The 20316-nt window shown below is 42.5% G+C and overlaps 1 protein-coding gene across 6 annotated transcripts in view; it reads right to left on the reverse strand.

The window, feature by feature from the left end:
- MYBPC1 (myosin binding protein C, slow type) overlaps positions 1-20316 on the reverse strand; it is an 87863-nt gene that overhangs the window by 48151 nt on the left and 19396 nt on the right. For 3 of the 6 annotated variants that reach the window (XM_003783306.1, XM_003783308.1, XM_003783307.1), the window contains exons 2-7: positions 19753-19794; positions 16619-16660; positions 5535-5642; positions 3377-3525; positions 2942-3059; positions 1426-1477 (exon numbers count right to left, since the gene is read on the reverse strand). In XM_003783306.1, the coding sequence (XP_003783354.1) occupies positions 1426-1477; positions 2942-3059; positions 3377-3525; positions 5535-5642; positions 16619-16660; positions 19753-19794 (511 nt within the window). Of the gene's footprint in view, positions 1-1425; positions 1478-2941; positions 3060-3376; positions 3526-5534; positions 5643-7363; positions 7400-7929; positions 7969-16618; positions 16661-19752; positions 19795-20316 lie in introns of all 6 variants that reach the window. The other 3 variants (XM_003783304.1, XM_023509277.1, XM_003783305.2) reach the window with 2 other exon arrangements.

Below are 20316 nucleotides of genomic sequence, written 5' to 3' on the forward strand. Positions count from 1 at the left end.
TATTCTTTTTTTTTTTTGAGACGGAGCCTCAAGCTGTCCCCCTGGGTAGAGTGCCATGGCTTTACAGCTCAGAGCAACCTCCAACTCCTGGGCTCAAGCGAGTCTCCTGCCTCTGCCTCCCAAGTAGCTGGGACTACAGGCGCCCGCCACAACGCCTGGCCATTTTTTGGTTGCAGCCATCATTGTTCTTTGGCGGGCCCAGGCTGGGGATTCGAACCCACCACCTTAGGTGTATGTGGCTGGCGCCCTAGCCACTTGAGCCACAGGCGCCGAGCCCATTTCTATTCTTTTAAAGCACAGAATTTATTAGATTTTGTCTCCCTCTCCTAAAATGTACATGCTACAAGCATCTAGACCTGTGCATTTGTTGAAAAGTGATAGATTTGAAAATGATGACTATCTTTAAATTTAAAAATACCAGAAAATACAAGAATACTAGTAATATTAAATAACTTTTCAAAGAAATTACAATTTTATTTATTTTTTAATTTAGGAGGGAAATATGCCCTTTCATAGCAGACTAAATCCTTGTTTTATAATAGTTTGGGATGACCTTCCATATTTAACAAAGTGGTTATGGATTCAGGCTTAAGAAGAACAAAACATTTGCTCTCATTAAAGAATTTATATTATGGAATAATTAAGTACAAAAAGTAACATAATGGCAGGAGATTAGCTGTGTTTTTCTGCAACAAGAAAACATTTTAATATTCCTACCTTGACCCCCTGATTATTTTCAGCCTTGGCAGTTGCAAAAACAAATAGGTCTCTAAATTTTGTCTTTCTATAGTATTCTTTGTTTTTCCTATGGTATTCTTTTAGATGGGGTCTTGCTCTTGCTCAGGCTGGTCTTGAACTCGTGGACTCAAGCGATTTGCCCACCTCAGCCTCCCAAAGTGCTCGGATTACAGGCATGAGCCATCGCACCTGGCCTTTCCACAGTATTCTTAATGCCAGCAGACTCAGTAGTCTTTCATTTAGGATAATGCAACATTATATGGCACTAAGGTCAGTAAGTAGCTACTTAATTGTGGTTTTCTTGGACACATATTTTAGTAGCTCCATAAGGGATTTTTAGATGAAAAGCATTATAAATAATTTTTTTCTGACATTACATAACTGATGCTATATGAAATATTTCTTATTATATATCTCTTCAGGCCACTTGGTAGAAAATAATACAATTAATCTTTCTAAGGCAACTGTGAAACCTGTATAAATGGGAGATTCCATATAAAAAGAATATTCTAGAAAGTGATCTATGGATTTTCTAGAATGCCAACGTTTAAATATATGGTGTGTTCGACTACTGTGAAAAGGATTATTCTCATTTGGAATATGGAGTGTGGAGGAAGGGAAGTGTGCTTTGAAAATCCCCCACTTCCATGTTACATAAAGCCTGTCCAGATTAGCTTTTGAAATTACCTTCTCTTGAAAGCAGATCTGATGTCAATGCTTGGAGTAGTCCCAGTGGATTCTTTGAAAGGAAGGAAAACAGTAAAATAAATGACCAGCAAGAAGACAGTTGTGTTCACTTCCATTATGGGCTGTGGGATTCCTCAAATGGAAAGAACGCCAGGTGAAGGGGGGACGGCTGTCCGCGAAGGCTGAGCTGCCAAGAGTCATTGTACCTCCCTCATGAAGAAGCAGTGAAGGGTTTATCTTGTCCAGTTGTCATTCGACCTGCCTAGGCATTAGAATCATCTGAGGAACTTTAATAAAAACATATCAGCTTCTTGATCCTCCCTGCTGGAGATTTTAATCCACCAGATCAGAGACACCCAGAAATCAATATTCTTAAAAAGCCCTCCAGGTGATTCTCAGAGACACCCAGCCAAGCTGAAGCAGTGCTGCTCAGGGGCAGAGTCCTGCTTATTCCAGAAATCTCAGCAGGGCCCACCCACGACCCCAGCCTCTACTCAACTTCTCTCTGAGTGTGAATCTCACTGCCTCTCCAGGCTGTCTGTGTAGCTTTAATGAAATAGCCCCTTGTCGTGTTAAGACACAATTCACCTCCTCTTAATTTCTATCTTTTGATTCTAATCTGCCTAGTGCTTCTCAGGTTCATGGGAAAGGCCCTTCCCCTCGTTCTATGTAATAGCCCTTCTTTCCTCTCTATGCCTGGCTTCCTTCACCCACACACTCTCGCTGGATAGGGTGTGGTTTCTGGATTCTTTGCTCTTTTGGTTACCCGGCTTCAAAAGCCAGCCAGGTTGAGGTCTAATGCCTGTAGCCAAAGACAGCACTCTAGATGTGGACCACATAGAGTGTTGAGTAGAGAGGTATCACTATCATTTCCTGAACTTAGATTCTATACGATGTGGAATAGCACAATTTAAACTCACACCAGCTTCGTCTGTCTTTGGCAGCTACACCACACGTTGGATTCATCTTAAGTTCATGATCTTCGCTGCCACGTCAACTTTCCCTTTGTAGACTTATAAAAGTGCCCCCCTACTTGAATGTACAGCTTTATCTTTATCCCTATGAGGTTCACCGTGAGCAGTACACAGAACAGATGGATAGAGAATTCCATATCTGACACAAGTCCTTATAAGAGAAATTCTTCCTTCCCCCGGGGTGTCCTGACATCTGCATACGCTATTACCTTTTGCCTAAACCTTAGTAGGAAAGCGGACCCAGTGAAACGGATACATTCTGTAGCAGCAAAAAAATGACAGCATGTCTTATCTGGGAGATTGAAAGAATACAGTTAACACGGATAAGAGATACTTAGTAATAAAATCCCCCCAACTCTACTTTTAAATTCTCCCATAACAATCGAATTCAACAGGCTTGCTCAGACTACCACAAGCAGAAATACACAGTTTTATAGGAATCTCCACCCTCCCATCTCATATTCTTAAATGACTTTCTTCTCTGTGGCATCACACCCACACAAAAAAGGGTCACATTTATCCAGGCAGGAAGGCACTCTTACCCCGCACTTCAAGATCGAAAGAGCAGCTGTCAAACTTATCCTTGTAGGTGACCTCGCATCTGTAGTTCCCTGCAAAGTTCTCTTTGGCCTTGATAATCTGCATCTCAAACGTGTACACCTGCAATGAAACGCAGCCAGACACCCTGCAGCCCACGTCGCCGGGCGCAAGGCGCCATCACATTTCACTCATTTTCCAGAGTCCTGAGCATTTGTTTAAAGACGTGTCTGGATCTAGAAAGTCCAGTACAACACGCTCAACATGGGAGGGCAAAGGTATCCTGCAGCCCCCGGGCATAGAAAGCAATCAAAAATAGAGTGCAGTCGCTAGGAATGGTAATTGCAGAGAATGTTCTGGAATTGAGACCTGTCAAAGCTAAACCTCAGTGACCATTCACCCATACTCGGAGCCCTGTGCCAGGAGTTTGGGGGCCTTACCCGAGAATGCCTTTCAAAGGTTTCCTTCAGCTGGAGGTGCTTCCCTGCTTTGCTGGCCAGATCCATCCATTTCCCTTTAAACCACTTGATAGTCGGTTTCCTCAGAAGATCTTCAGCCTTGACTTTGGCTATAAAGGTGATATCTTCACCTAGAAAAAGCACAGGTGATTCAGCCTGTGGTTTAAAAATGATCATTTGTTTTGCTTTCAACTAGGAGGAATTGACGCAGGAGTGCAGGACTCTGATGTGACTGACACCTCCAGAATTGTGCAACAAGTCGGTCCTTGATGATTTACGAGTACCCTAGAAGGTTATTTCAACTTCTGTTGCCTTTCAAGTTGATGGACTACAGGCATGTGCCACCACCACACCCAGATAATTTTTTTCTATTTTAGTAGAGACAAGGTCTCACTAAAAGTCTCAGTTCAGACTGGTCTTGAACTCCTGAGTTCAAGGGGATCCTCACACCTTGGCCTCCCAGAGTGCTAGAATTACAGGCGTGAGCCACCACACTTGGTGGGGTGCCAACATTTCTGTTCACACACAGTATTTTTTTCTTTTGAGACAGAGCCTCAAGCTGTCCCCCCCGGTAGAGTACTATGGCATCACAACTCACAGCAACCTCCAACTCCTGGGCTCAAGCAAGTCTCCTGCCTCTGCCTCCCAAGTAGCTGGGACCACAGGCACCCGCCACAACGCCTGGCTGTTTTTTGGTTGCAGCCATCATTGTTATTTGGTGGGCCTGGGCTGGATTCGAACCTGCCACCTTAGGTGTATGTGGCTGGCGCCTTAGCCACTTGAGCCACAGGCGCTGAGCCCACAGTATGTTTTTAGACTTGAAGGAAATAAATCTGGAATGCAGTTAGCTATGTGCTCATTTGTGTAATATTGGTAAGAGTCAAAAACTAATTCTCCTAATAATAAATTCCTTATAAAGATGTAGTTACAATTATCGAGTCCCCCTGGTCCTTCTGCAGTTCACTGAAGTACTATTTAATTCCTTCATGCTGCTTGGCTTTTGCGACTGTTTAATTTCTTCTTCTCTGCTCCTATCTGATTGCAAATTCTGAGTGCTCACATGCTATACTCAGTGCTCAGCACAAAGCCGAAAACAGGAGGTGTGAAATCGCTATCTTTAATGACTGTTTCAAGAGTTGAACCATCTGTCTGACTAGCTGCCTCTGAGCATGTGCAGATGTGGAAGGCGCTCATGGAATGAGTGTATCATAATAACACAAACACCAGCTCGGAGCTTTAGGATGTATCAGGCACTCTTCAGAGCACTTTGCAGGTAGGCCTAGTATTATCTTCATTTTACAGACTGGGAAACTGGGGCATAATGAGGCAAAACTGCCTGCCCAAGGACTATAGCAAAAAAGCTGGACCAGCTTGGCGCCTGTGGCTCAAGTGGCTAAGGCACCAGCCACATACACCTAAGGTGGCAGGTTCGAATCCAGCTCGGGCCTGCCAAACAACAACGATGGCTGCAAACCAAAAAATAGCCAGGCATTGTGGCAGGTGCCTATGGTCCCAGCTACTTGGGAGGCTGAGGCAGGAGACTTGCTTGAGCCCAGGAGTTGGAGGTTGCTGTGAGCTGTGATGCCATAGCACTCCATCTACCCAGGGGGACAGCTTGAAGCTCTGTCTCAAAAAAAAAAAAAAAAGCAGGACCAAGTCTGAATACAAACCACATTGGCTCCAGGTTACTGGAGGCATAGCTGTCACTCACCTTTTCAGGTCATTAAAAAAGCAGGATTTAGTATATAAATGAAAGGGAACATTATGCAGCCATGAAGAGGAACAAAGTACAGATACACTGTGGAGGAACTTTGAAGTAATACAGTAAATAAAAGAAAACTCCTCTATTATATGATTCCATTTATATGGAATTATCCAGAATAGGTAAATCTCCCAAGACAAAGCGGATTGGTGGTTGTCAGAGCCTGAGAGGAGAGGACATGGGAAGAAACGGCTTCATTGGGGTACAAGGTCTTTGGGGGGCAATGGAAATCTTTCGGAACTAGATCGAAGTGGTGGTTGTGCAAGACTATGAATGCATCAACAGCCACTGAATCGTCCACTTAAAATGGCTCATTTTATGATATGCGAGTTTCACCTCAATTTAAAAACCAGATGGGATTGAATGCTGGGTACTCACCCACTTTCACTGTTCCTGACTGAGGTTTTTCAATCAAGAGGGTGGACAGCTGAGAATTGTTCTGCTTGTCCTGTTCGTCCCCAGCAGGTGACTCCCCAAGAGACCATTCTGATGAGCAGAGAGGAAGGAAAGATCATTCCGGGTCCAGGTGCTTTTTAGGAGGACTTACCTGGGTTTGTCACGCTCATCAACCCTGAAGCTTTTCTCTGTCTCATAAACCTAGATAAATGGAACGTCAATCTTTCCACCCCCCGCAGCCATCAGTAGAGAGGGAGAGAGTCCCATTTTTACAGGGACGTCTCTTCTATGACGAGGCAAAGGAACGTTTGCTAATTCCTAGAAATCGTAGCTCTTTTCAGGTACGTTGTTACTCTCTCTTTGCTGGCATCCACGGTTCCTTTGACTCCCCATCCTGCCCAACAGAGCAACAGTGGGAGTAAGCAGAGGACAGCAGGACTCTCAGGCTTTTCCCAGGTGACTGATTCTAAGGTCCCATCTATACAACAGAATCGGGAAAGACTAAAGGAGAAGGTCATTGTGAGAGGAACTCTCTGACGAGGTTCCAACAGCCAAGCCTGGCCTGCTCTTTCTAGATTCCTTCGTGTTGTCTGATGAGACAGTTCTATTAGCTGGTTTATAGTTTGACAAGAAAGTTACAGATTGTGACTGGTAGGTACAGATTTCAAGAATTCTGGGAGTGTTCTGCAAGGGAAAAGACCCCAGGAAAAAAAATAGGAAAAAAAAGAAACAGAGGCTTTCCCATGAAGAGACATGCTAGAAATGAGGTTTGCTTTGCAATTTGTAGTTTGCACTGGGATGCTTGGTTAGTATTCATCTGCACTCAATTCCGATGAGGAAGACAGGAGAGACGCTCCTGTCTCTGAGCTGAATCCAAAGAAGTTCAGTTTTAGCCACTTAATAATCGGGGAAAAAAAGTTCATGGGTTGACAAATCTCTACTTGTTAACATTTCTTGAAAAGAGGGAAAGTACCACATTGTATATCGAGGCAGTACCCTGAACCCCATAAATGCATCAAGGTACAGAGTTATGATTTAATCAAAATAATTAATTAAAAAAAGAGGGAGAATGCATATTTAATTATTTTAGTTTTCACGTATCAATCATGCTAGGTCTTGCTATCCATAGGAGATGATCGTTTTCACAATGAAGTTAACCAACATAGTCACATGAGTACACATTTTTTCATACCCAGGTTATTGTTAAAATCGTATGTTGTGTGTGTCTGTTATATTGATAGCGAATAGTGGTCATTTGCATTTAGAGCGGGAGGACAAGTATTTTTATTGCTCTCTCCACTTCTGAACCATCGTGTCTACAGGCGTGGCGAGCCCATAGTAGGATTGAGTGGGGCCCTCAGTACAAATGTGTTGAATGAATGAATGAATGACCTCAAAGAATTGTAGCTAGAGTGGGCAGGATGCATTTGAAAATGTTTTATCAACCGCATGTAACATTCCATAAAGATGTGAATTGTTATATAACGTTAGCACATCTCAGGAATGGAGGCTGATCTCTGTGTAGTCCCTAAATGTTAAAAAACAATAGTGACAGTACAGCAACCCGACCAGTGGTTGATGTGGCTAGATTCTTGAATTTGTGTATCATGCAGAATTAATTGTTTCTCAATACATTAGTTTTCTTGTAAGAGGCAATGAAATGAAGGATTGCTAGAAAAACTACAGACTGAATGAAACAAACATTAGAATCACTACAACTTCAAGAAATGAGGTCATTAGTGATCGTATTAGGACGGGGACAGGACGGGAACAGGATGGGAACAGGATGCCTTGTCTGGGCATGTGCTCACCTGAATCTTTTCTTTCCAGGGCCCGACTACCCAAACCTGAAAGGAAAGCGTGACTTGGACGATCTGGGATGGGATGGGGCAAGGGGATGATGACTGCAACCTTCTTGAATTTTCCCAAACCCTGCCTTGTCTGTGATGGGGAGGAAAAAACTGCCAGTTGGCTTGGGCACAAAATCAGTAGCGCTCCCACTATGAAAGTCCCTATAAAAGTATATGTCTGATTTAAAAACAATAATAAAATTAAAAAATGTAAATTTAAAGAATGGGGAGGGGGAGAAGGGCTTATAGCTGGAGTAGAAGACTCCCCCTCTATGCCCCTAACATTTATACCTAAGATTTATTTATCTTATTTATTTTGCAAAGAAAACCTTTATAAGAGTTTCTCACGTGAAACAAACAGACACAAATGTCATTAAAGCCAACGTTTTCCCTGGGGTAGGGGCACAGGAGAAACCTGCGCTCCAGCATCGTGCACTGAATGGACAAGGGGCCCCTGCCTTTCCTTTTCCTTCACTGTCAATGAAAATGGATTACAACGTGGGGGCAGGGGCAGAAGGTATCCTAACCTGGAGGCAAGGCGCTAGGCGGGGAGACTTCCTCTTCATCTGAAACAAGAAATAGGAGGAAAGAGTCAAGGAGAAAAGGACTTCATCCCGAGGACCCTGGGAAAGGAGAAATCTGAAAAAGAAGAGGAGAGAACTACACAAAGCACGTCTGACTTCTGAAAAGGCTTAGAAGATTCCGTACCTGAAAGGTTAAACTTGGGCACGTCGAGCAAAAAAGGAACAATAAATAAATAAATAATAGGGGGAGAAAAGAGGGTAATCCAAATGAAAATGCCGATGAAACCAACGGAACTCTATCCAGGGGTTCTATGCGATTGTGGGTTAGGAGAAGACGATGCCAAAAATCGAACCTTGATGAAATCAGCAGAAGAGGTGATTTTCAAGTTCGCATTTTGTAGCCAGTGTCCATGACAGATGTTATTCATCTATCACACTTGTTTGGATAAAGCCGGTGTGAACTGTCTGAGAACTCATCTCTCCCCCTAAAACCTCACATTAATTCTCCTTCTGTATTCAAGAAATTAAAGTCAAGATGAATTAATATAAATCAATTTTTCTTACGAAGTTCACCAATAATTATTTTAGGAACATTAGGAACATTTTCCCCTTGATGATATTGGCCTTGGCAGATACTGTATCATTTCTTAATATTTACCTATGTAGAGTGTGAAAATCAGATGTGTCTTTTAGTGGCTATGTGCAGAGTATCTCTTTTAAAAAAATATCTGCATTGCAGAGTTTAGATTTTAGATGCCTAGAGAGGCATTTGGTGTTATCTGAATCTCTGCTCCTTCCCAAAGTCTGAAAACTAGTGTTTGTATACATAATAATAATCTTCATCCTTAAAATACTAGAAGGATTGTGGATTTCAAAATATAAATACATATCATTATATAAAATAGGATACAAAAAATACATGCAAAAGAATGGTAATTAGATGTGCCTTAAAAAAAATCCTGACAAGGCTTGGCACATGTGGCTCAAGTGGCTAAGGTGCCAGCCACATACACCTAAGGTGGCAGGTTCGAATCCAGCCCTAGCCCGCCAAACAATGATGGTTGCAACCAAAAACTAGCCAGGCATGTGGCGGACGCCTGTGGTCCCAGCTACTTGGGAGGTGGAGGCAGGAGACTGGCTTGAGCCCAGGAGTTGGAGGTTGCTGTGAGCTGTGATGCCATGGGCACTCTACCCAGAGAATTTTTTTAAATTGACACATAATATTTGTACATAGTCATGGGGTACACGTAATATTTTTAAGCAGAAATTTGATTAGTAAATAGTTTAAAAATCCAGGATATGTTCAGACTGTTTGAGGGACATGCACAATTATTTTAGGCTATGAGGAAACAAACACATATAAGAACAGTTCTTCAGAGAACCATGAAATAGTCTTCCTCCACTGACCCAACATTATTTCCAAACAGCAAAACCTTCTCAATTGGCAATATTTGATTCATTGAACTTAAATTTTGAAACTTATGAAGTGTTAGAAAATACAATCTGCAGGAACAAAGTTTCTTGTTTCCCTTTTTGTTTTTCTTTTGAGACAGAGTCTCAAGCTACAGCCCTGGGTAGAGTGCTGTGGCGTCACAGCTCACAGCAACCTCCAACTCCTGGGCTTAAGCAATTCTCTTGCCTCAGCCTCCCAAGTAGCTGGGACTACAGGCACTTGCCACAACACCCGGCTCTTTTTCGGTTGTAGTTGTCCTTGTTGTTTGGCAGGCCCGGGCTGGATTTGAACCCACCAGCTCTGGTGTATGTGGCTGGTGCCTCAGCCACTTGAACTATAGGTGCTGACCCTATTTCCCTTTTTTAAAAAGTAGTTTTAGTCCTGGCATTCCTTTAGACTGGGAAATGTAGCTAAGATGTTGAGATTCTGATCTCAAGTTCTCGAAATGTTGCCTGGTTAAATCTGGTCGAATTGGATGTGACAGAAAAGCTTAGTTGTTCTTATTTAGCGAGGAAACCAGATTCTACTGCTAGGAGGGAAACGGAATATCCAGATCTTTTCAACTGTGTCTTACAACAACATATACATGGGAGACACAGCATCTTACAGAAAACATTTTCAAACCAAACCAAACCAAAAATACAGTATGTAAGTTATGTATTTTTTTCTCTCTAAAAGTGACCATGATGAAAACATCAAATAAACATCTCGTTTTGGCTCAATAGTATACAACGTGCATGAAGACCACAGACCCAGGGCTGTCTCACTTAGCTCCGTAGAAGGACGATTTACCAAAGCAGATTTTATTCGACTTTAAGTCATGGGAAAATAGCACGTGGAACACTGTAAAAGTGATTTTTTAAGCAACTAAGGTTCCCAGAGAAGAACTCCTGGAAAGTCGAGAGGGAACTCAGTCTCACATTACAAGCCTGGGATTTTAGTGGGGTACACATAAGTACTCAGGAATGCAAGCAAGAGCCCTCCTGCCAAATAAAAAGAATTCCAGAGATAGGAGAATGTGCGAATTCTTATAATTCTCCAAACTCTCTTGCCTGTAAAATAACTTCTACCTATGCCTGATTGTTACTTGTCTTTTAAAATTAAATTAAATTTTTATTTATTTTGGATTAACCTAAGGGTACCTATGATTAGGCGACATGGTATTTATAAGATATAGTCTCAGTTGTATTAAATTAATTTTTTAAGTAATATAAACAGGAGACAATTGTGGAGATTTTATAAGAAAGATCAAAAGCACGTAAAATCGAAGTATATGTGACTTGTAAATAAACTAGTTAAATGCTGATACAATGCCTTATTTGCTTTAGACAAATTCATGAGTTCCTCAAACAGAGTAATCAGTTATAGTAAATACTGGCGTATGTGACCAAAATCACAATAACAAAACATGGACGATAGTAACACCACTGACATTAATTCATCGTGTTTTGAGGCATTGGATGACCACATTTTCTTGATGAGGAGATACGTGCCTTTACACTTTTTTTTTTTTTTTTTGGAGTCAGTCTTGCTCTGTCACCTCAGATAGCGTGCAGTGGTGTCACCCTAGGTCACAGCAACCTCAAACCCCTGGGCTCAAGTGATCCGCCTGCCTCAGCCTCCTCAGTAGCTGGGATTACAGGTGCCTGACACAATGCCCGGCTAGTTTTTTAACTTTTGCTCAGGCTGGTCTTGAACTCCTGAACCCAGGAGCCCCACTTGGCCTCCCCCAGTGCTAGGATTACAGGCGTCAGGCACCTTGCCCAGCTACCTTCTCACTTTTTTGATGCTTCTGAAATCAGGATTCACTTACAATAGATATATTTAATGAATTTTTTCTTCCCCAAATCTATTAAATCAGTCTTACATCTTAGAATGGCTGGATCTTAAAATTAAAAAGTATAGTGATATTAATTTTATATAGTTCATTACAAAGAAGTAACAGAATTAGAATCCATAGATAAAGCATGAAGACTTTTTTTTCTTTCAGTTTTTTTGGCCAGGGCTGGGTTTGAACCCACCACCTCTGGTATATGGGGCCGGCGCCCTACCCCTTGGAGCCACAGGCACCACCCCAGCATGAAGACATTTTAGTAGATGGTTGGTTGTCTGACACCTAAAGGTAAATTGCAGAAAAATGTTTTAGCATATTAGTAAAAGCACCAGGGTTAGTGCAGATAAAAAGGAACCTACATGAAAAAAGAATTTTGAGTCATACTTCTAATTGAAGAAAAAAATCATATCACTTAGGAGAAAAATAGGTTGCAACTTCTGCTGATCCATTTCCTCATCTGCCAACCACATTCGTGTCAAAAGGGAGACACATCTCAGGTTGTGTGCGGAGTTAGTCTATGTAAGGGTCATTCGTGACAGTTTATGTGATAATGTCAATGCCTGGGAAAAGAAAATAAGTTTATATTTCCCTTGTCGCAATCACCAAAGGCAGTTATTTTTCTGGAAGGAAAATAAAAAGAGATAGTAACTGTCCTAACTGACTTAGCGAAACACGTACGAACTCCATGCTAATAAGATGTAAAAATAAAATATCAGAATTTAGGTATTGAAATGAGCACTTCTTCAAAGCGGTCTCTGATTCTAAAGCTGCCAGCACATTTGGGACCAGCCACAGAATCAATTTTGGAACATCCCTCGGGAGACAGAAGAAATCTGCTCTCCCTACCCTATGTTCGCGCCTAGGATGTTGGATGTTAGCTGACAAAAAGGAAGATATGATCCCACTTGATCATCTGTGTTATTCCCTACACTCGGCCCTCTGTGATTCGTGTCTGCTTCCAGGGCTGAAATCCATCTTCCTCTGCTGATGGTTGTTCTTCCTCCTCAAGCATAAGTTGGCTCCAGGAGAGCAGGACCCAGTGCTCTGACCTGTGCCTGGCACGTGGTGGGCACTCAGGAAATACTGACCGAATAAATGGATGCCACAGGAAAAGGCAGGTCTTTGGCCCCCACTGAGGACACGGAAGGGATTCTCTACTTGGCCTCCCATTGATCTGCCACCTGTAACATTCTGGAAGAGTTTCTGAGGGCATTGTCTTCCAGTATAATCACTTTGAAAGGGATCTGCCATCTAATTTCTGGTATTGCTGTTTGCTTAAACACATTTCTTTATTGTCATCTCTATTACAAAGTGGTCGGCATTAGGGGACAGGGTGGCTGGAGGGCCAACATGTCCAGAGGCAAGCGAGTAATAATAGAACTCCCTTCCCGGGGAATCAGCTGCTTCCCACACAGAGACTCTCAGGAAATCTGAAAAAGCTGGAAAATCTCACCACAACACTACTTACAAGATTGGTACTCGAACCAAACTACTCTCCATGGCTACAAAAAACATTTTTCAGAATGTTTCTGAGCTGTCGCCGAACGTTAAGTCAATCTGGGAAAGAGTTTAAGGCTGCATTGCTATGAATAATATTCCACATAGTGACAGTCTTGGATCTATTAACTGAATATATATCAACTAATTAGAGGACTAAAATGTTGAAAATGTACTAATATCCAGGCATGACCATTTTCAATAGCCCTCGGCGAGTTGGTCTTAGGGTGGAAATCCTCCACCTGCCTCATACCAGTTCCCCAATCTGAACCCACATTGACTAAGAATGTGCATAAGACGTTCACCCTCCTTCCCAGCAAACAAGTTCGATGGAAATAAAAATCTATCCAGATCACTACTATATGGTCAGCAGCTAAGCCAACATGAATGTCCAACTGTTCATTCATTCTATGAGTATTTATTAGAAAATTGCTGTGTGTGGCTTTCTGCCAAAGGCTAGAGGGAATAAGAAGGGGGGACCAAAGAAGTGTTAAGACGTGATGCCATTGCTTCTCGGCCTTTTGGCTAAGATCAAGTAAAAACGTGGTGTCTTGCTTTCCCCCCAGTGCTGCCGGGCCTGCAGGTCTGTGTGGGTCTGCAGACAGGGGTCTCTATTCCACAGGATGGGCGTTGTTAAAGTTGTAAAGAGTAAGACCTACTTTAAGAGATACCCGAGTGAAATTTAGAAGAATATGAGAGGGAAAACTGATTACTGTGCTCAGAAACGCTTGGTGATACAGGATCGATAAGTACAACACACCCAAAGACGCAATAATAGTTCGTGTAACGAAGAGACACATTTGTCAGATTGCTTATGCCCATATAGGAAGAGATATGATAGTCTGTGCAGTGTGTGCACACGAACTACCAAAACACGGCGTGCAGGTGGGCCTGACAACTTAGGCCGCAGTGTATTGTACCTGCCTGCTGCTGGTCCACAGGCCTCTCAATAGGTTTGGCATGGACAAGATCTATGAAGGCCAAGTGGAGTGGCTGGAGATGAATACGATGTGGAAAACACTCATGGCCAGCCTGGTGCCCTTACATGCTATTTAGGTGCTGGCCTTGCCAGAACTACCACTGGCAATAAAGTTTTGGGGGGCGCTGAAGGGAGCTGAGGATAGAGGCTTGTCTATGCCCATGAGGGCACAGTACCAAATGAGTCCCTGGTTATGATTCTGAAAGCAAGGAATTGAATGCTGAATGTCGCGGATTATATGTGTTAGCTAATGGAAGAAGATGAAGATGCTTACAATATCCAGCAATTTGAGGTGAGATTTTTTTTCAGATGAAAACAATAAACTTACTGATTAAGCAACTTAAAAAAAAAGACATGGTGCCTGCCTGATGGTCACAAAGCTTAGAACCGGTTAGGGAGAGGAGTTAAGAGTTAAGCTTTAACAGGTGAGACAAAGCAATGGGTCTGACATTAGTAGTGTTTTTGTGACATTTGCAATTTTGCAGTTACCTGCCCGGGGTCCATAAATTGCCACATATAATAAATGTGTCTGTGTGTGTCTATGGCCTTCCATGCCGAGGAAGCAAATCAACTTAGGATAGAAAGTGGCATTTCTAAATAAAGAAGGTAAGTGGAGAAGAGAAATGAGGAGGAAGAAGAGAAGATAAAAGTGAGGTGGATGATGGGACGGTGCCTGTGGCTCAAGGAGTAGGGTGCTGGCCCCATATGCCAGAGGTGGTGGGTTCAAATCCAGCTCCAGCCAAAAACTGCAAAAAAAAAAAAAAAAAAAAAGAGAGAGAAAGCAAGAAAAGTGAGGCGGATGGTAGCTACCTCAAGGAGTGAAACCTGAGTTTTGATGGTTAAAAAGTAAGTTAGATGGACTGAGAATTTGAGGAGGGAGGGAGAGCAGGGAAGGACATTCTTACCTGGAGGGAGGAATCACACCTGTGAATCCTCTCTATGCCTGTAAAGGCTTCTTTCAACTGGAGATATACATGCAGCAATAAGTATTTCATCTACTTTTTGCTCAAATATTTTCTTTGAAATTTCTCTGTCCCTGAGGAAAGTGGGTAGTTGTTGAAAAGGACTAGATAATTTGAAGATAAATTCCATTCACTTACCTTCTTTATTTAGAAATGCCATTTTCTACCCTAAATTGATTTGCTTCCTCGGCATGGAAGGCCATAGACACACACACATATTATATGTGGCAATTTATGGACCTGGGCAGGTAACTGCAAAATTGCAAATGTCACAAAAATGTTACTAATTTCAGGATGCCCTAATCATCTGGCCTCGCGCTTTCATCATACTCCATAAAGAAAAGAGTTTTTGTTGGTTGGTTCATTGACTTTAACCTGTGGAAAGGGATTTTCTCACTTATTATGCAAATATAATATGGTGACTTTTGAGATTAAAGGTCAGACACAGGCTTTGTTTAAACTGGGACAGTTTTCCATCAGGGATTACATCATTTGCTGTGTTTGTCCAAGTACCTTTCCAAATTTGGAAACAGAGGTGTATGCCATTGGCCTTATAGAGAATAATGTTATAATAACTTCAGCCAGGATGCCCAAACCTCCTTGAACCCATCTCATGGAAGGAGTTCTAGGAGTTTGCACTGTCTGCATTCCATATGCAAGTAACCTCCAAACTGCCCATGTGGCCAGGATTAGTATTCCTGTTACTATCCACAGGAGCCACTGAAGGTCAAGGGCAAAGTGAGTGCTCTAACATTATGCGTTCATTCATGAGAGCCTAAGTTCAAGTTAGCTGAAGAAAAGTAATCCAGTGTACTGAAAAAAAGAAAAAGAAAAGTATTTTACTAATGCACAGGAGACAAGAATATCATGAAAATTAGGTAATGAAATATGACATACTAAGGACAAAGAGATACTCCACATGCTTTTGAGTGGTGTCCAGGAAAAAGAGAAACTTTCAGTTACAAGCAGGAAATAATGAATTATTCCAAAATTTGAACTATAGTAGAACCTCTGTGGGTTGGCCTCCAAGGAAATGTAGCCAACTGCTCAGCATGAGGAACGAGGCCTACCGTATGGATACATACACGTGGCACATGTCCCCTCTCTGGAAATTAGGTCAACTTAAGGAAGTGGTCAATGACAGAGGTGGTCAACTATGGAGGTTCCACTGTATGTTATTCATAACACAAGTAAAAGGTTAAGTCATTAAAATGATGAGCCAAGAAATACAAAGCAAAATGGTCAAATTCACCTTCCTGAACACTCTTGCCTGCAGAAGGCTAGTGCTTTTTAGTTTAAGACAGAGATGGTCAGTAGTAATGAGAAAGATGTCCTCCCTGTTAAGACCAAGGAATTAGTATTTCATGGAGAAATGGAAGCACATGATAAAGGTTATTCGTTTTCTAAAACTGGACAATCTCTATATTAAGTAAAAACAGACTAATATTGTAGGAATGAATGAGTTTCCAGTTCAGGAGGTTTACTGCCAGTCTATGTAAGTCACTCTATAAGTCGGCATGAATACACGGTGTTACAAAGTGAGATGCTAGGCTTCAAAACTACTATGGAACCTGCAGCAGTTCACACAATAGCAGGAAAACGTTTGTAAAAGTCTGGGTGATTCAGATAATTTTCCCAATGGGTGAAATCCCGTGAAGACCAAACACCTTGCTTCCTTAGCATGCACTTGGAAACCACCAATTCATTTGCTGGCATCCCAGCAAATGCTCGTGATACTTTTATCACTGTGGTTTTTCTCTTAGAAATGTGTGTGATGAAAACCTCACAAAGCAGGACTTGTCATTATGCCGCTCGCATCTGGCAGGTAAGATGCAAAGAACGCCAAACCACACGGGGGAGAGAAAATGCGGAGACATTCTATGGGGCCACCATGGAAATCATTACTGACCTCTTCCTGCTTCTACTTTTGTTGAAATTCAGCCTCCTTCTCCCTTCCTCCAACTCACCTTTTGCGGGTCCCTTTCCGGCCTCCTTCTCTTTATTTGGTTCTGTGTGGAAAGTACAAGTACATTTTTAAAGGTGTCTCGAAGCATTTCGTTGCGTGATGAACGATGGGGCGGAGGGAGGAAATAAATGACAACAGGACAGGTCATGAGTGATACTCATTGTGCTATACATGAGTCATGAACTTGGGGATTATATGTTATTTTATTATAATAAAAACACTCAATACAGATTTTGTAAAGATATGCTGGGATCATGCTATTTTAGATAACATGCTGTAACTATAGTCCAAAAAGTGGAAGGGAAGAGGAGAGAGAGGGGTGCGGAGAGGGAATGTGGGAGAAGGGAGAGTATTTGGGGGGACCTCACCTAATGTGCATGATGCAGTGGTACATTTCAAAACTATTCAGCAATGAGTATAATTGTGATGGCTGCGTTACTTAGTTCAATGTAAACTTTTCACATTGTATATCGAAGCAGTACCCTAAACCCCACAAATGCATCCCTGTACAAAGTTATGATTTAATAAAAAACAATTATAAAAAAATAAAATATAGATAACATGCTGGACTAGAATTGAGTATAAAATGTGGGTCACTTTATTTTAATTAAAAAAAAATTTTTTTTTGAGACAGAGTCTCACTTTGTTGCCCTAGTAGAGTGCCATGTTGTCAGAGCTCAGGGGCTCAAGCAATCCTCTTACCTCAGCCTCTCAAGTAGCTGGGACAGGTGCCCACCACAATGCTCGGCTATTTTTAGAGACGGGGGTCTTACTCTTGCTCAGGCTGGAATCGAACTCCTGAGCTCAAGCAATCCACCTGCCTCGGCCTCCCAGAGTGATAGAATTATAGGCATGAGCCGCTGTGCCTGGGCCAGGTCACTTTATTTTACACCCCAACAAGAGAATGGCTTTTGAAAGAAGTTTGACCCATGCGGTGGTCCCAAAAGTTTGGACTTCTAGATATTATAGTAAGGTACAAAATATGTAAGTGTATGCATGTCGTTTCAAAGAAAATGTTTTGCTATACACGTGAATCTCTTGGATTGAGTTTAGTGGCAAAGAAAATGCAAAACAAAAGCAGTCACATCAGATTCCAACAGTCGAGACCATCTAGTTTGCCATTCTCTGTGTGCAGAATCATAATAGTTTAGAAACCTACAAATAGTATAGTATCTGACTTGTAGAATATGTAAGACAAGATTATTTCAAAAAAGAACTTTTTTTTTTGACTCGTGAATAGAGATTCAAACCTTGGTTAACTAAGAAGGACCATTTTAGAAGAGTTTAAGAGAAGAAACTTTAGCAGTAGGAGGTTAATATTATACGAGTATGAAATCGGGCCTAAAAAGGGAAACTTTATAGTGGCTCAGTCAGTAACTGCTCTGAAGAACAGAAAGGAAAGATTTGTGCCTGGGAGGTTCTCAATGTACCCAGTGCTGGTCAAAATAAATCTGACCGTGGAAGGAGAGACATACCAAGGAAAAAAGATCCTAAGAAGACGGTCACACATCTGTACTGGTTTCAAGATCTAAGCCAGTAGATCTGAGCATGCCCCTGTTTGAACTTATATGGCACTGAGCCTGTTTTCTCCTTTTTTTCCACCCATTGGAGACAGGCTCTGGCTCTGTGGTCCAGTCTGGAGTGCAGTGGTGTGATCATAGTTCACTGCGGCCTCAAACTCTTGGGTTCAAGTCACCCTCTGGCTTCAGCCTCCCAAAGCTCTGAGACTGCAAGCATGAACCAAGCCCCCTGCCCCCTGCCCGAGTCCTTCATTTTAACACATAGCAATACTCTTCCAAATTATTTAGTGTTTTGAGTGAATGAATCTAGTATTCTTGGTAGGACAAAAGAGGCTCCTGAACTGCACTCCTGAAAAATAATCGCCAGGTGGAAGAGTTTTATGATTCCCTTATAAATTTCCAAGTGAAAAGATGATCCGAGACAGAGGCCTTATTCAACTGCTGCTGTCACCTAAGCCAGACCAGTCTGCAGTGACCTTCCACTCCCTGGTTTCTTCCCAGGCTGTCAATTCAAGTAACCCGCATTTCATCACATACTGCGATGGGAGGTTTCTTATAGTATTGCCTAATGTTTTAATGTGGTGGTTGGGTTTAATTTAATTTAATTGCCTTCTAGGCTGTATTTCATTTTCTACTTGGCTGCAAACAGAGTACAGGGAAATGTTTTCTATTTTGAGTTCCTCCATTCCAACAAGTACAATATGTTTCCATCTTGCTATCGGTAAATATGTGTCTTCTGAAGGGCTAGAGCAGAGTTGTACTTGCAGTAAATACCCAGGGAGTAATTCTTCAATGGATACCAGTTTCTCAGCCTCTTTAAGGAGGAAGAGTTACGAGAAAGGGCGCTTTGGGGTCTTCATGAGAAAGTGCGCAGGATTTTGACTGCTTCCATCTTGGGGGCTTTGGAGGGAGTGGAATCCAGGGGGTCATGGTGGGAGTTTCACAGTCCCCCTTGGACTTGCTATTCTTTCGATCCTGTCCTCTTCCTTAGGTCTACAGGCTTCACGTATCACATGTCACTGCAGGCTGTGTCTACCTGTCGTGTATTTCACTAGATCTCTTTATTCATTTATTTTTAATTGCCAGTTGGTGGGCAACGTGGTACTAAGAACCTAAGAATCTGGTCCTGATGTTAACCTCAGAGGCCACCAAACCTTTCTGGAAACTCACTGGGCAGTTTCTACAAGTGCTCAATAGTGACATAGTTCAAGGTGGGAAGGGGCTGCTGGTCTTCCAGGGTGGAGGTGAGATCCACACCCCACTCTCACAAGGACCTTCTCTATATGGAAAAAAGCCCTGCAAATCCTTCGCCTCCCAGAAGCTCAGTCCTTGCCCTGTAAAACATGGGCATAGCAACAACTTTTGCCTAACTTGGAAGGTTTCGTAAGACTCCTTCCCGTAATGTATATGAAGTGCCATCAAAATTAAATTAACATGAGAGGCTTACATAAAAGCAATGTATTATTTTTATTCTCAGCTTATCACAAGATGTCACCATCCAGCTTCTCAGCAGTAGGGGTTAAGTTAGAGCTCACAGCATCAGGGGCAGCCCAATCATGCTGGGTGGTGGTTCTGTATTAGTAGCCCAAGCACGTGAGGCAGGGTTTCTACTCACCTTCCGGGGGTGGGGCGGGGGCTGGGGCTTGGACTTCATTTTCTAGAAATGGAAGGAGAAATGAAAGCGTGAGTGTCACTGATCACAGAGAAGACTGCTTTCCACAGCGGCAGGCTGCCCCCCCACAGGCAGCCATGGTACCTGTCCACCCGAGACACTGGCGCAGGGAAATGATTGTTCCGCAGCATCAAGAGACCCAGGACACACTGCTGTTTGTACGGGGTACCACAGAGATTTCCAGGAGGGGCATAGTGTAGTGATGGAAAGATAACAGTGAGATGGGTATCCGGGTGTTCTTGCCACTTAGCTGTCCCCTCAGGCAGCAGGTGGGGCATTTAATGGAGCCGAGCCTGTTTTGTCCTCTAGATAAATGGCCACGACATCCACTTTGTAGATAGGGCTGCCGTGAGGATGGAGTGAGACACAGGGTGGCGAGCACATCTCGTAGGGACTAAGGCGAAGTCGGGGCAGACAGGAGATCCCTTTTCCCCAGCAAGCTAAGATACTTCAGCACCTTCCTCATTGCCCTGCCCTCATGAGGACACTTCTAAATGACAGTGACAT

Source organism: Otolemur garnettii, unplaced genomic scaffold, assembly GCF_000181295.1.
Source record: "Otolemur garnettii isolate 467f Iridium unplaced genomic scaffold, OtoGar3 scaffold00007, whole genome shotgun sequence".
Classification (NCBI taxonomy): domain Eukaryota; kingdom Metazoa; phylum Chordata; class Mammalia; order Primates; family Galagidae; genus Otolemur; species Otolemur garnettii.